At 52.4% G+C, this 15,650-nt stretch overlaps 1 protein-coding gene and 1 pseudogene across 1 annotated transcript; both read left to right on the forward strand.

Moving 5' to 3' along the window:
* The window catches only part of LOC137465353 (serine/threonine-protein kinase PAK 3-like), a 5,634-nt pseudogene extending 1,899 nt beyond the window's left edge, over positions 1-3,735 (forward strand).
* Positions 3,736-7,096: 3,361 nt separating this feature from the next.
* LOC137465354 (serine/threonine-protein kinase PAK 3-like) lies at positions 7,097-13,662 on the forward strand. Its single transcript, XM_068177370.1, has 10 exons — positions 7,097-7,120; positions 9,823-9,859; positions 10,240-10,303; positions 10,941-10,989; positions 11,166-11,275; positions 11,537-11,654; positions 12,402-12,501; positions 12,783-12,979; positions 13,076-13,213; positions 13,448-13,662. Exons 1-10 carry the CDS (start codon positions 7,097-7,099, stop codon positions 13,547-13,549), a joined length of 939 nt encoding a protein of 312 aa, XP_068033471.1. The 3' UTR covers positions 13,550-13,662.
* Positions 13,663-15,650: the final 1,988 nt, after the last annotated feature.

Raw genomic sequence — 15,650 nt, forward strand, 5'->3', positions numbered from 1 at the left:
GAAGTTCCCCCTCAGTCTCGGAGGCACTCAACAGAACCTGTGGTTGTGCTTTGAGGCAGTGAGGGAGTGCTCAGGGTGTTCCTGCTGCCTCTGGGGGCAGCTGAGCCTGGCTTGGATCTGCCTGGGCTGCCTTCTGTGCCAAAGGCAAAAGCAGAGATTGCTTCTGGTTGAGCAGAAGGGCTGGCACGTCGCGAGTGACTAGGCCCCAGGCAGCTCTCAAACTCCTGACAGTGGGGATGCATTTTGGATTGTCCGGGGAGCAGCGTCTCTGGTTGAAAGTGAGCTCCTTGCACGGCTTTTGTCTTTCTCAGGGAGCATTGTGAGCCTGGGTGAGCCAATGAAGAAATACAGGGCATTTGAAGAACTTGGACGAGGGTAAGTGTGACGTCTACTCCATAAAAGAAACCATGGGCCGGGTCTTCAGCTTATGCAATATCAAGCGTGAAGTCAGGCAAGCTCCAAACATGGTCAGACTCTGGCTTTGCCTCCTGCCACCTCTCAGGATTGCTCAGTCAGAGCAGTCAGGAAGCATCATCAAAGACAACTTGATGCTAGCAATGTCTCGCTTGCAGCACTGAGGAGCAGGAGCTGAAAGATCCCCTGCCTCTGTGTCTGTGTGGCCTCAAAGAGCACCTTGCCACTCAAGAGCTGCCTGATAACAGTTCTACAAGGCAGTGTTTTCAAAGTTAGTCTTCTCCAGATTTCAACCCACGTGCACACCTGAGTGAAAACCCTCACACAGAGGGAGTCCCCCTTAACACTGGAATGGAACTAACTGGGCGTGTGCCTTGGAGATTTGCAGAAGGCCTTGGTCTTCCTGTGGGAGCTCAGTGCTCCCTTGGACACCCTGCCCTGCATGGCAGAGGGCTGGTGGGCTGGTGTGCTGTCGGCTGACGAGGTGCCACAGCCAGGCATTTTCTAAGGAGTCCAGGCAGCCTGGGGAGATCTCCTGCCTAGGCTTGCTTTCACTGCCGGCTGGAAAGAGCTTTTTCTGCTGCCATTCTCTTTCTAGGGGGTTTGGAGCTGTTTATAAAGCCCTCGACACCAGCACAGGACAACAGGTAAAGTGTCAATACCCCCAGGAGTTTCTCCTAAGCTCTGCTGTCTAGAAACAAGGCAGTTTGGCACAGCTCGCTGTGTCATGGCACAAGCACTCTCTCCGTGCTCCTTCCTCTCTCCGTCTCCCTCTTGTGCAGGGAGCCACTTCTCAAGTTAATGGTCGCCAATGTCTTTTTAGGTGGCCATCAAGATAATGTCGCTTGAGGAGATGTCCGAGGAGCTGGCTGTCAATGAAATCCTGGTCATGAGGGACAGCAGGAATCCCAATATTGTTAGCTACTTAGACAGGTTGGGATATTCTCTAGTCTTTGTAGCTTTAGAGAGTGCAAGCCAGAAGTGACAACGCCCTTTGGTCAACCAGCAGAAAATGGAGCTGTTCATGATTTCTCTGCAGGGGAGGGGTTTGCACCTGGTGTTCAAGAAACTCTTCTGGCATATGTAGCTTGGACAGCAGTTGCAAAAGCCTGGGTCAGGCCCTCGGGTGACTGAGCTGGGCCCGTTCCTCTCTCTCTCTCTCTCTGTCTCCATGCTGTGGTTTGCTTCTTTCAGCTACCTGGTGGATACGGAGCTCTGGCTGGCGATGGAGTTCATGGACGGCGGCACGTTGTTTGATGTGCTCAGTGCAGTGTCCCTGGAGGAAGGACAGATAGGCGCTGTCTGTCGGGAGGTGAGGGATCCCGCTTTTGCTTCCCCCCGGCCTGCCCAGGATGGCTCTTGTGAACTGGTGGTTAAGGACAGCCGAGATTTCTTGCTCCCGGCTTTCTTTTGGTGCTGCTGTCACGACACAGAGGAGAAGTAATAGCATTCGTCTGAAGTGAGCTGCCTGTCGGAGTCCCCGCACTCCTCAGGCTCTGTCCTTGCACTCTTCCCTACTGTCTGTCCTCTGGCGCTCGTGCTCGCTCACTTGCTTCGTTTCCTGGTTTCCTCCTCTCAGCTTTGCCTCTGAATGTTTGCCTGGAGCCTGTCTGTCTGTCCTACTTTCCTTGACATTCTAAGCCCGCATGCAGGTGGCAGAATTTCAAGCCAAGGCTAAAGGAGATGTCCTCAGCTTCAAAAGATAGCATTGCAGCCCCGATGGCGATGGATTCTGAAACAGGTCTATTGTGCTACTTCCCCCCCTGCTGCCACAGGGCTTCCGAGAAAATCTTTGCCACGCTGCTCGCCAGCCAAAGGTCACGTGCTTGGTACCCACGGCAGGATGGACTTGTGCAAGCTCCAATGCCTTCACTTTGAAATATAGAAAACACTTCTAAGAGCATTGAAGCAGCAAGCTCTTCCTCTTGAACGCACCATGATAGTGCAGCCTCCTTCACAATTCCCTGAGAAAGCTGTCAATCTCTTAGAGCCCTTTCCTTTATTGTAGGAGGAAATCAGATGCTGAAATGTTAACTTTCCCTCCCTTCTTTCTCTCTCAGTGCCTGCAAGGACTGCATTTCCTTCATTCCCGCCAAGTCATGCACAGAGACATCAAAAGCAACAACGTTCTTGTGGGCATGGACGGATCGGTCAAATTGGGTGGGTATCCCTGCTCAGGTGCAGCGCTCCCTGCGTGTGCTCTGGGGTTGCTTTTTGGTGACTGCCACTTGCCCAGAAGCGCTGTTCAGCCAGTTCATGAATCGTGAGGGTGTTTTTGAAATGGCCAATGCCTTATTTCCCTGGCTCCAGCCACGTGGAAGGAGAGCTCGGCTGCGTTTTCAGCTAGATTCAGCACGGCCTTGTCAGGCTTGGGGTGAGCCATCCTTTAGCCTGGTTTGCCAGTGGTAGCTGGCTTTGACAGGGTTTGTTTTTCTCCTCAGCTGACTTTGGCCTCTGTGCTCAGCTCAGCCCTGAGCGCAGCAAGCGCAGCTCCAGCGTTGGCACGCCCAGCTGGATGGCACCGGAAGTGGTGAGAGGAGAAGCCTATGGCCCCAAAGTGGACATCTGGTCCCTGGGGATCATGGGGCTGGAAATGGTGGAAGGGGAAGCTCCTTACGAGAGGGAAGCCCGTCCCAGGGTAAGGTGCAGCTTAGAAAGGGGGCTCTGTGTGGGGAGAGCTGTTGCGGCTAGGAAAGGAGCAGGCAGAGTGTCCTCTTCCATCCATGTGCTGTAGGTTTTTGAGCTGATAGAAAGGAACGGGCCCCCAAAACTGCAGAACCCCAAGCACCACTCGGCTCTCCTGCGCGACTTTCTGCGCTGCTGCCTGCAGGCAGACGAGGACGGGCGCTGGTCTGCCCAGGAACTCCTGCAGGTAAGAAAAAGCAAAGGGGCAAAAAGCCCCGTGAGGACACCTGCATCAAGGGATCAAGAGGAGTGTGGGTCACGTGGGTGAGACAGGTTACAGGACAGGAAGGGCCCACGCGGAATGGGCTGCCCTCGGTCCTCTTGGTGTGTCGTTCTGATAGCCAAGGAATCCTGCTTGGGCCCGTGAGGATGGGATCATGGAAAGTAACGGTTCCTTTCATGTTGGTTTTTCTTCTGGCAGCATCCGTTTGTGACCTCAGGCGAGCCAGCCTCCAGCCTGGCTGCTCTGATCACCTCAGCCAAGCAAGAGCTGGAAGACTGGAGAGGAGACGCTTGCGCCTGAGGAGGCCCTTGTGCCGTGCCAGCTCAGAGCAGGGAAAAGGGGATGTATAGTGTTCCGGCAGAGAGTTAGCCACCCCCTGACTTTTAAAAGGAGCTGTGCTGTAGATAGGAAATGTAATGGCTTCGTAACCTTGCCATTTTATTAAAATGACACATTTTTATTAAAAATGGTGTTCAATGTTTATTGCTGTTGTTTTTTTCTCTCAAAAGATTAACTTTTAAAAATTAAGGAAATTGAGGGAGTGACTTCTATGGACTACAGCATCTAGGTAGCTTAGACAAGAGGGGATTGTTTAGCTTGGAATAGAGTATTGTTAATTTAGGGAAGCTCTGAGGTATCTTTTAAGTAGAAAAGAATGAATTGTCCTGATAAGAATTAAGCTGTGAGAGGGAAAGCTGTGATGCAGCAGAACTGCACCATGCAGGCGCTACAAGCTGTCAGCCTGATCAGGGCAGAATGATGAAGATGAAGAAGCAGTGAGGGGATACTTTGTTTCAGCCAGAGTGGCAATAAAACTAAAATATCCAGAGTTTTGGAAGGCTTCCTTCCCTGCCATGCTGTAGCTAAGCTCGACGGTCCCTTTCAGGGGCCCAAAGAGCATGCTGAGCTAAGCAGCTTGGCTTACCTGAACTGGGGAGAGCAAGTGCAGGAAAACTGGAGAGGAGACGCTTGTACCTGAGGAGGCCCTTGTGCCTCGCCAGCTCAGAGGAGGCAAAAGGGGACGTATCGTGCATTGGCAGAGATTCAGCCATCCCCTGAGTTTTTTTGAGGAGCTGTGCTGTAGATAGGAAATGTAATGCTTTGAGGGTCTCTTAGCTTAGCTGTCTTTAGTTAGGACTATAGACCATAGAAAGCTTCATTCATGACGAAGCATTGTTTAGATAAGAGTAGAGTATTGTCGATGGAGGGAAGCTCAGAATTATCCTTTAAGGAGAAATGAATGAATTGTCATAAGAAGAATTAAGCTATCAAAGAAGAAGCTGGGATTCAGCAGATCTGGAGCACACATGTCCCACGTGCTTGCAGCCTGAACTAGCCATCTGGAGGACAAAATGAGGAAGATGAAGATGGTGATGTAAGCAGAAGATGCTCTGTTCCAGCGCTTGGTTTCAGCATGACTGGCCATAAAAACTCTAAACCCTCCAGAGCCCTGGAATGTTCCCTTCCATGTCATGCTGTGCCTAAGCTGGTCAGTGCAGTGCCTTCGAAGCTGTGCGCTCGGGATGGGCTCTCCCGTTCATGGCTTTGCACTGCTTCCGAGTGGCCCAAGGCTCTCTCCCTTCACAGAGGGGCCCTGCCCTGCCCTGCCCCATCTGGCCCCTGACAGCTGCTCCACACCGCCCCACCTGACTTGCAGAGACCTTGTCCCCCATGCCCTGGCATCTCCAGTTCCAGCTGCACCTCCTGGTGTATCAAGAGAAGGGACCAAGCCCCTCTTGTTTGTTCTTCCTGGCAATCACTTGGTATTGAAGAATAAAGGAGGGCTGAAACTCTTGAGGCCCAGAGGCCTGCCGCTGGAGCTCTACTACCTCAGTCCTGAACGGTGACCAGAGTCAAAGAGAGACACCCCTCTCTCTCACCCATAAGCATCTGCAGGCTTATGTTAATGCAACAGGTTTTATTGGTATCACCCCGTTCAACCGCCCTTTTTTCCTGATATGAACTCCCCCTTGAATGTTCTCCCCTCTCTTGTCCCCTGTTGGTCTCAGTTTACTGCAATGCTCCGCTCCTGTTACCTCACTGGTTCCCCACATGGCTGCCCCTCCTCTGCCTCCCTTGTACTCAGTTGCCGTTGGCCCTCCGAGCTGCCCCTTTTCCCCTCATATTAAGCCCTGTGTCCTCAGCCCCATTTTGTCTCTGTCCCTGGAGCCTCTTCATGGCACTGAGGCACCTTTGCAGCTCCACACAAAGACCAGTCTCTCGCCTCATTCACCAACATTTTAAGCAAGCATGCTCCACATCCTGGGAATGCAGAGGCACAGAGGCCAGTTGTGGACGTGTGCTAACAGAAACGGCGCGTCTTCCTAACGCTTCCCTCTCTTAAACCTTTGGAGCTCCAAAGCGCTCTGCTCAAGTGGGTCTGAGGGCCTACACTCAGCTTTCCACGCTACCGTCTCATTCTTCCTTCTCTAAGCCCTACAAGGGGCTGGTTGATGTCAGCTGACTTGGAAATGGGGAAAATGAGATGCTTTCTAATTGAGGCAATTCTTCTGGGTAACTACTGCAGGGTTTTTTCAGCAACAGAATTTCAAGATAGTGCTGGGCCTTTCAGCAATTGCATTGGTTTTCAAATGCCACCCTCAGCATCTGAAGTGTGAGGAGCCCATTGTAAAGCTTCTTTAAAGACAATGTGCTGTCCACCAGCAGAGGACCGGTCTGTGCTGAGTCACCAGAAAAGCAAGCTAAGCCAGGGATCATTATTCCATGGGAAAACAGAGTTGAATTCCAGAGGAGTCGCATGCACTTTTTTCCCCCCTCCCCTCCCACCCAGTACTTCCATTCAACTTTCCAGCTGATTCCTGGATTGAGCTGGAAATTTTGACAGAGAGGGGAATGACTGCATCTGATTTTTACTGGGATTTGGCTATCTGAACGTCTGCTTGGAATCTTACAGGAAGCATAGAGTCTAGGCAAACCTCTGTGAGACTGCAGCTTTGGACTGTTCCAAAAGGCCCTTCCTTGGGCTCGACATCTGCAGGGCATTACAGAGCAGTGGGCTGCAGGCTGCTGCCAGATATCCAAAACAGCACAACTCTGACAGCCCAAGAATCACCGCACAGCTCCTCTGGATGTTCGGAGGCTTTCGATGGCCAAAGCAAGAGCAAGCAGGACAAGAGGAGCTTTGTGTCAAGAGCTAAGCCAGCATCTCCCTGCCACATAGGGAGGTCAGGCTCCAAACAGAGTGGGAGCAACAATCAGCATGCACCTGTGTGCTCAAGAAGCAGCTGCACACTGCAATACTCCTGGAAATGTATTTACTTTGCTTCTTTTTCCCCCTAAATGTCACGGAAGAAGTTGACTTTTCAGAACCAACGAAGATGCCAGCCAGAAGAAGCACGCTTGCTTTTGGTTCTTGCGTGCTGGCTGGGCCGGTGTGTTTTCTGAGTTCCCCTGGGGTGCCTTGAGCACTGGCTTATGGACTGTAAGGACATGTTCTGCTGCTTTATGACCGAGGAGAACTTCCCAGGCTTTTCTTTTGCATCCACTGTACAGAAGGTTTGGTTGCCGGGCACAACAAACCCAGAGCAGCTGCTATTGTCAGGTCAAGGGAGCGGTGCCACGTCACAGTGCTGTCAGCACAGCGATGTCCCGGTGCACCCAAGGCCTGGTTGTCCAGAGCAGCTTTTCCGCTCACTCCCTGCAGGAGGATCCTTGTGATCAAGGAGTTCTCAGCAGACGGCCTGCCCCCCGAGAGGAGTCTTGGTTTTTCCCTTGGGTGGCATTCAGTGTGCAAACCCGCAGAGCACGGCTAAAATGATCGGGCGAGTCTGTGCCGCGGTTTGCACCGTCTTTTCTCTTGCTTATTCTGGCTATTACCTGATCCACCTGACTCGTAAGTAAAGGTTTATCCTGGTGCTGGCATCACCTGGCTTTTGCTTCACTCTGCTCTTTATGCCGCAGTAGTGACCAAGTTTCTTTTGGGAACAAAATTGCCATTAAGATGCCACCGGTTTGGTAAATCTGCTGCCAGCAGCATCAGCTAAGAAGGGGGTATCTGTACTGGGTGGTAGGCGCAGAGTATTTGCAGAGTATTTGCAATGTAATTTGCAACCTGCAGCGCTTGCGTTCCCTCCCACGGGACAGCGCGTGGCAGTGGAGTCTGTCATTTCCTCAAGCTTGCTGCTTCAACCAAGACAACCTGCAAATTGCAGACTCCAGGGAGAGATGCTCAGAAGTACTCTGAGCATCTGCGCTTCTCTCCAGGAGTGAAGGAAAGCATCTTTTGCTCCAACTTCTGCCATTCACAGGCCTTGGCTGTCTGACTTGACCCTTTTATGGTGCGCCAAGAAAGCCATTCCCTTGGCAATGCGGGACCAACTCCAATCCAGTTAGGGTTTGCTGCTGAACCCAGGAGCTGTTCCTGGGCTGCTTCAGCAGAGAGCTGCCACAGCAAGGGGGCCCTTTGTGGAAGCTTTGCTGTTGTATTGTCTTCAGCCAATTGATGGGAAGTAGTGCATGCAACTAAAAGAAGTATCTATAAAATGCAGGAAAGAGAAGAGGAAAATGCTGCTTGAGCTGTTGGGCAGAACAGAAGCTCAGCCTGTTAAAGAACAACTGGCATTTCCATGGCCGTGTTTCTATTCTCTCCTGGCAAAAGAGGCCCAAATGTAGACAGAGCCTACTATAGTGTCCTTGCTGTTCTCTTGCTTGCTGTGGGAAAGGGCTGTTGCTCCTTGAGGCATGTTGGGAAAGGGAAATGCTCTCCGTTGGGAATGACTTGTGCTGTGGGAGCCCCCTTTCTAAGGGCACTTTTCTAAGGGCCTCTGGTTCCTTTTCCCTTGCTCCCTGCAGGTCACCTCTCACACAGATGGAGACAAGCCTGTCCTTTGGTGAGTAGCAAAGGAACCTCTGACGTTGCTGGCGTGTAAGAACTGTGCAGCAAGCTGTGGGCTTGGCCTGTTGTAATAGAGTGTGGAGTGCCCGGCTGAAAGAAAGACCAACTGCCTGGTGGCATCAGCAGTAGCAAAGGGAGCACTGGCTCCTTCCTAATTTTCCAGTGAAGAGCCTTTCAAGAGATGAAAGGCAAATGTGACAGCTCCAAGGTGTCTTGCTGATTCCAGCCAGCATGGAAGATCAAATGCGCAGCAAGAGGGAGTACCACCTCATTCAGCCATCTTCATAGGGCTTTCATGACTCAGAATCCCACTTGTATCCAAGTCTACAATTTGCCCTTCTTCTGGGTGCTTTCCCAGCTCAGTAGAAAGCAGCCCTGAAAGGATTGGCTGTTCCCAGTCTCTCTCACTTCTGTCTGTCTGCAGGGCTCAACCACAGGGTCAGCACCTCCTCTGGCTGACACTGTTATTGAGGAAGTGGATGAAGAGGAGCAAAACAACATCAAGCCTCCAGCTGCTCTCCCTCCACAGCCTGAACTTGCAGAGCCAGTAAGTGGCATCTGAGCTTGGCACTGCCTGTGGTGCAGGGCCAAGCTTCAAGCTTTGGATGACCCAGCCCTCGTTGCTCGCGGCTGAAGATGCTGGGGGCTGTGTGCCTGCCATGACGTAGTGCTGCTTCAGCCAAGCCAGGGACCCCTGGCCAGTGGGTTCTGAACTTTGACACTTGAGCGTCACTTTTCTGGGATGCTGAGAGGGCCCGAGAATGTCTCTTGGGATCAGACAAGAGGCAGCATTAAATTATTCCCAATGTAGAAGTGAGCCCCTTGTGCCCACTGTCAGTGCGGGCTGCCTGCAGTCAGTGGACGGAGTGGTGCAAAGCCTCAGTTGACAGCCTTGCAAGATTATTTTGGGAGACGCTGGTCCCTGAAAGGGACTAGCCACTCTCCATGGACTAATTAGCTTCAGGCATAAAGCAGACTGTCCTGGACTTCCCCACGGTCAGAGCAGGGTTTGGTGAGGAGAATCCTAGGAGGCTCCACATTGTAAAGGGCGGATGGGTCTCAGCAGGGCTGGAACGCAGCTCCCATGGGCTGCCCCCTAATGCCTGGAATACAGAGGGGAAATCAGAGAAACAGATCAGAGAAGGGGCACGCTCCAGACTTGTGGTCAGACAGTTGCATGCTAGCTCCATGGTGATTTCATTGTCAAGGAAAACACAGGAGGAGGAGGAGGAGGAGAAGAACAAGGCTCTGGGGCCGTGCTCTGATCTCTTTCTGGACCTTTTCAAACCCATTGATCCCCTGCTGCAGTGGTCTTGCAGGAAAGCCGAAACGGTGGAGCAGGGAAGTGGCCATGAGGGGCTGTATCAAAGCAGCCTTAGTGGTTTTCCCATTGCCTTTGAGAAGGGGACATCCAAAACTCCCCAGCTGAGGAGGCCTGGTGGTGGCTGGCAGCATCTTCCGAAAGCCTTGCTTTTGCTGTGTGCTCTCTGGGGCATCTGTACCAGCCACCCTTCTGAGGGGCAATCCTTTCTTGTCCCAGCTCAACACAGGCTCTGCCATTCAGCGTGCCGCTGGACCAGCATCGCCTGCAGCAGCCAGCGCTCCCCCAGCTGCCGGCCCTTCATCCGGCAGCCCAGCCCAGCAGCCCGAGATGAGAGAGGAGCAGGACCTGAAGACACTGAGTACGTCTGGTGTATTTCTTGTCTGCCAGAGCAGTGTGTTGTCTGCGGTTCCTGGTGTAGGCTCAGCCAGAAGTTCCCCCTCAGTCTCGGAGGCACTCAACAGAACCTGTGGTTGTGCTTTGAGGCAGTGAGGGAGTGCTCAGGGTGTTCCTGCTGCCTCTGGGGGCAGCTGAGCCTGGCTTGGATCTGCCTGGGCTGCCTTCTGTGCCAAAGGCAAAAGCAGAGATTGCTTCTGGTTGAGCAGAAGGGCTGGCACGTCGCGAGTGACTAGGCCCCAGGCAGCTCTCAAACTCCTGACAGTGGGGATGCATTTTGGATTGTCCGGGGAGCAGCGTCTCTGGTTGAAAGTGAGCTCCTTGCACGGCTTTTGTCTTTCTCAGGGAGCATTGTGAGTCTGGGTGAGCCAATGAAGAAATACAGGGCATTTGAAGAACTTGGACGAGGGTAAGTGTGACGTCTACTCCATAAAACAAACCATGGGCCGGGTCTTCAGCTTATGCAATATCAAGCGTGAAGTCAGGCAAGCTCCAAACATGGTCAGACTCTGGCTTTGCCTCCTGCCACCTCTCAGGATTGCTCAGTCAGAGCAGTCAGGAAGCATCATCAAAGACAACTTGATGCTAGCCATGTCTCGCTTGCAGCACTGAGGAGCAGGAGCTGAAAGATCCCCTGCCTCTGTGTCTGTGTGGCCTCAAAGAGCACCTTGCCACTCAAGAGCTGCCTGATAACAGTTCTACAAGGCAGTGTTTTCAAAGTTAGTCTTCTCCAGATTTCAACCCACGTGCACACCTGAGTGAAAACCCTCACACAGAGGGAGTCCCCCTTAACACTGGAATGGAACTAACCGGGCGTGTGCCTTGGAGATTTGCAGAAGGCCTTGGTCTTCCTGTGGGAGCTCAGTGCTCCCTTGGACACCCTGCCCTGCATGGCAGAGGGCTGGTGGGCTGGTGTGCTGTCGGCTGACGAGGTGCCACAGCCAGGCATTTTCTAAGGAGTCCAGGCAGCCTGGGGAGATCTCCTGCCTAGGCTTGCTTTCACTGCCAGCTGGAAAGAGCTTTTTCTGCTGCCATTCTCTTTCTAGGGGGTTTGGAGCTGTTTATAAAGCCCTCGACACCAGCACAGGACAACAGGTAAAGTGTCAATACCCCCAGGAGTTTCTCCTAAGCTCTGCTGTCTAGAAACAAGGCAGTTTGGCACAGCTCGCTGTGTCATGGCACAAGCACTCTCTCCGTGCTCCTTCCTCTCTCCGTCTCCCTCTCATGCAGGGAGCCACTTCTCAAGTTAATGGTCGCCAATGTCTTTTTAGGTGGCCATCAAGATAATGTCGCTTGAGGAGATGTCCGAGGAGCTGGCTGTCAATGAAATCCTGGTCATGAGGGACAGCAGGAATCCCAATATTGTTAGCTACTTAGACAGGTTGGGATATTCTCTAGTCTTTGTAGCTTTAGAGAGTGCAAGCCAGAAGTGACAACGCCCTTTGGTCAACCAGCAGAAAATGGAGCTGTTCATGATTTCTCTGCAGGGGAGGGGTTTGCACCTGGTGTTCAAGAAACTCTTCTGGCATATGTAGCTTGGACAGCAGTTGCAAAAGCCTGGGTCAGGCCCTCGGGTGACTGAGCTGGGCCCGTTCCTCTCTCTCTCTCTCTCTGTCTCCATGCTGTGGTTTGCTTCTTTCAGCTACCTGGTGGATACGGAGCTCTGGCTGGCGATGGAGTTCATGGACGGCGGCACGTTGTTTGATGTGCTCAGTGCAGTGTCCCTGGAGGAAGGACAGATAGGCGCTGTCTGTCGGGAGGTGAGGGATCCCGCTTTTGCTTCCCCCGGCCTGCCCAGGATGGCTCTTGTGAACTGGTGGTTAAGGACAGCCGAGATTTCTTGCTCCCGGCTTTCTTTTGGTGCTGCTGTCACGACACAGAGGAGAAGTAATAGCATTCGTCTGAAGTGAGCTGCCTGTCGGAGTCCCCGCACTCCTCAGGCTCTGTCCTTGCACTCTTCCCTACTGTCTGTCCTCTGGCGCTCGTGCTCGCTCACTTGCTTCGTTTCCTGGTTTCCTCCTCTCAGCTTTGCCTCTGAATGTTTGCCTGGAGCCTGTCTGTCTGTCCTACTTTCCTTGACATTCTAAGCCCGCATGCAGGTGGCAGAATTTCAAGCCAAGGCTAAAGGAGATGTCCTCAGCTTCAAAAGATAGCATTGCAGCCCAGATGGCGATGGATTCTGAAACAGGTCTATTGTGCTACTTCCCCCCCTGCTGCCACAGGGCTTCCGAGAAAATCTTTGCCACGCTGCTCGCCAGCCAAAGGTCACGTGCTTGGTACCCACGGCAGGATGGACTTGTGCAAGCTCCAATGCCTTCACTTTGAAATATAGAAAACACTTCTAAGAGCATTGAAGCAGCAAGCTCTTCCTCTTGAACGCACCATGATAGTGCAGCCTCCTTCACAATTCCCTGAGAAAGCTGTCAATCTCTTAGAGCCCTTTCCTTTATTGTAGGAGGAAATCAGATGCTGAAATGTTAACTTTCCCTCCCTTCTTTCTCTCTCAGTGCCTGCAAGGACTGCATTTCCTTCATTCCCGCCAAGTCATCCACAGAGACATCAAAAGCAACAACGTTCTTGTGGGCATGGACGGATCGGTCAAATTGGGTGGGTATCCCTGCTCAGGTGCAGCGCTCCCTGCGTGTGCTCTGGGGTTGCTTTTTGGTGACTGCCACTTGCCCAGAAGCGCTGTTCAGCCAGTTCATGAATCGTGAGGGTGTTTTTGAAATGGCCAATGCCTTATTTCCCTGGCTCCAGCCACGTGGAAGGAGAGCTCGGCTGCGTTTTCAGCTAGATTCAGCACGGCCTTGTCAGGCTTGGGGTGAGCCATCCTTTAGCCTGGTTTGCCAGTGGTAGCTGGCTTTGACAGGGTTTGTTTTTCTCCTCAGCTGACTTTGGCCTCTGTGCTCAGCTCAGCCCTGAGCGCAGCAAGCGCAGCTCCAGCGTTGGCACGCCCAGCTGGATGGCACCGGAAGTGGTGAGAGGAGAAGCCTATGGCCCCAAAGTGGACATCTGGTCCCTGGGGATCATGGGGCTGGAAATGGTGGAAGGGGAAGCTCCTTACGAGAGGGAAGCCCGTCCCAGGGTAAGGTGCAGCTTAGAAAGGGGGCTCTGTGTGGGGAGAGCTGTTGCGGCTAGGAAAGGAGCAGGCAGAGTGTCCTCTTCCATCCATGTGCTGTAGGTTTTTGAGCTGATAGAAAGGAACGGGCCCCCAAAACTGCAGAACCCCAAGCACCACTCGGCTCTCCTGCGCGACTTTCTGCGCTGCTGCCTGCAGGCAGACGAGGACAGGCGCTGGTCTGCCCAGGAACTCCTGCAGGTAAGAAAAAGCAAAGGGGCAAAAAGCCCCGTGAGGACACCTGCATCAAGGGATCAAGAGGAGTGTGGGTCACGTGGGTGAGACAGGTTACAGGACAGGAAGGGCCCACGCGGAATGGGCTGCCCTCGGTCCTCTTGGTGTGTCGTTCTGATAGCCAAGGAATCCTGCTTGGGCCCGTGAGGATGGGATCATGGAAAGTAACGGTTCCTTTCATGTTGGTTTTTCTTCTGGCAGCATCCGTTTGTGACCTCAGGCGAGCCAGCCTCCAGCCTGGCTGCTCTGATCACCTCAGCCAAGCAAGAGCTGGAAGACTGGAGAGGAGACGCTTGCGCCTGAGGAGGCCCTTGTGCCGTGCCAGCTCAGAGCAGGGAAAAGGGGATGTATAGTGTTCCGGCAGAGAGTTAGCCACCCCCTGACTTTTAAAAGGAGCTGTGCTGTAGATAGGAAATGTAATGGCTTCGTAACCTTGCCATTTTATTAAAATGACACATTTTTATTAAAAATGGTGTTCAATGTTTATTGCTGTTGTTTTTTTCTCTCAAAGGATTAACTTTTAAAAATTAAGGAAATTGAGGGAGTGACTTCTATGGACTACAGCATCTAGGTAGCTTAGACAAGAGGGGATTGTTTAGCTTGGAATAGAGTATTGTTAATTTAGGGAAGCTCTGAGGTATCTTTTAAGTAGAAAAGAATGAATTGTCCTGATAAGAATTAAGCTGTGAGAGGGAAAGCTGTGATGCAGCAGAACTGCACCATGCAGGCGCTACAAGCTGTCAGCCTGATCAGGGCAGAATGATGAAGATGAAGAAGCAGTGAGGGGATACTTTGTTTCAGCCAGAGTGGCAATAAAACTAAAATATCCAGAGTTTTGGAAGGCTTCCTTCCCTGCCATGCTGTAGCTAAGCTCAACGGTCCCTTTCAGGGGCCCAAAGAGCATGCTGAGCTAAGCAGCTTGGCTTACCTGAACTGGGGAGAGCAAGTGCAGGAAAACTGGAGAGGAGACGCTTGTACCTGAGGAGGCCCTTGTGCCTCGCCAGCTCAGAGGAGGCAAAAGGGGACGTATCGTGCATTGGCAGAGATTCAGCCATCCCCTGAGTTTTTTTGAGGAGCTGTGCTGTAGATAGGAAATGTAATGCTTTGAGGGTCTCTTAGCTTAGCTGTCTTTAGTTAGGACTATAGACCATAGAAAGCTTCATTCATGACGAAGCATTGTTTAGATAAGAGTAGAGTATTGTCGATGGAGGGAAGCTCAGAATTATCCTTTAAGGAGAAATGAATGAATTGTCATAAGAAGAATTAAGCTATCAAAGAAGAAGCTGGGATTCAGCAGATCTGGAGCACACATGTCCCACGTGCTTGCAGCCTGAACTAGCCATCTGGAGGACAAAATGAGGAAGATGAAGATGGTGATGTAAGCAGAAGATGCTCTGTTCCAGCGCTTGGTTTCAGCATGACTGGCCATAAAAACTCTAAACCCTCCAGAGCCCTGGAATGTTCCCTTCCATGTCATGCTGTGCCTAAGCTGGTCAGTGCAGTGCCTTCGAAGCTGTGCGCTCGGGATGGGCTCTCCCGTTCATGGCTTTGCACTGCTTCCAAGTGGCCCAAGGCTCTCTCCCTTCACAGAGGGGCCCTGCCCTGCCCTGCCCCATCTGGCCCCTGACAGCTGCTCCACACCGCCCCACCTGACTTGCAGAGACCTTGTCCCCCATGCCCTGGCATCTCCAGTTCCAGCTGCACCTCCTGGTGTATCAAGAGAAGGGACCAAGCCCCTCTTGTTTGTTCTTCCTGGCAATCACTTGGTATTGAAGAATAAAGGAGGGCTGAAACTCTTGAGGCCCAGAGGCCTGCCGCTGGAGCTCTACTACCTCAGTCCTGAACGGTGACCAGAGTCAAAGAGAGACACCCCTCTCTCTCACCCATAAGCATCTGCAGGCTTATGTTAATGCAACAGGTTTTATTGGTATCACCCCGTTCAACCGCCCTTTTTTCCTGATATGAACTCCCCCTTGAATGTTCTCCCCTCTCTTGTCCCCTGTTGGTCTCAGTTTACTGCAATGCTCCGCTCCTGTTACCTCACTGGTTCCCCACATGGCTGCCCCTCCTCTGCCTCCCTTGTACTCAGTTGCCGTTGGCCCTCCGAGCTGCCCCTTTTCCCCTCATATTAAGCCCTGTGTCCTCAGCCCCATTTTGTCTCTGTCCCTGGAGCCTCTTCATGGCACTGAGGCACCTTTGCAGCTCCACACAAAGACCAGTCTCTCGCCTCATTCACCAACATTTTAAGCAAGCATGCTCCACATCCTGGGAATGCAGAGGCACAGAGGCCAGTTGTGGACGTGTGCTAACAGAAACGGCGCGTCTTCCTAACGCTTCCCTCTCTTAAACCTTTGGAGCTCCAAAGCGCTCTGCTCAAGTGGGTCTGAGGGCCTACACTCAGCTT

Source organism: Anomalospiza imberbis, chromosome Z, assembly GCF_031753505.1.
Source record: "Anomalospiza imberbis isolate Cuckoo-Finch-1a 21T00152 chromosome Z, ASM3175350v1, whole genome shotgun sequence".
NCBI lineage: Eukaryota > Metazoa > Chordata > Aves > Passeriformes > Viduidae > Anomalospiza > Anomalospiza imberbis.

Excerpts from the sequence above, each read along its gene's own strand:
- LOC137465354 (XM_068177370.1), top strand. The coding sequence starts at position 7,097 with ATGATCGGGCGAGTCTGTGCCGCG. Across the intron at positions 10,990-11,165 it reads ACACCAGCACAGGACAACAG|GTGGCCATCAAGATAATGTC; the intron begins GTAAAGTGTCAA and ends ATGTCTTTTTAG. Across the intron at positions 12,502-12,782 it reads GGACGGATCGGTCAAATTGG|CTGACTTTGGCCTCTGTGCT; the intron begins GTGGGTATCCCT and ends TTTTCTCCTCAG.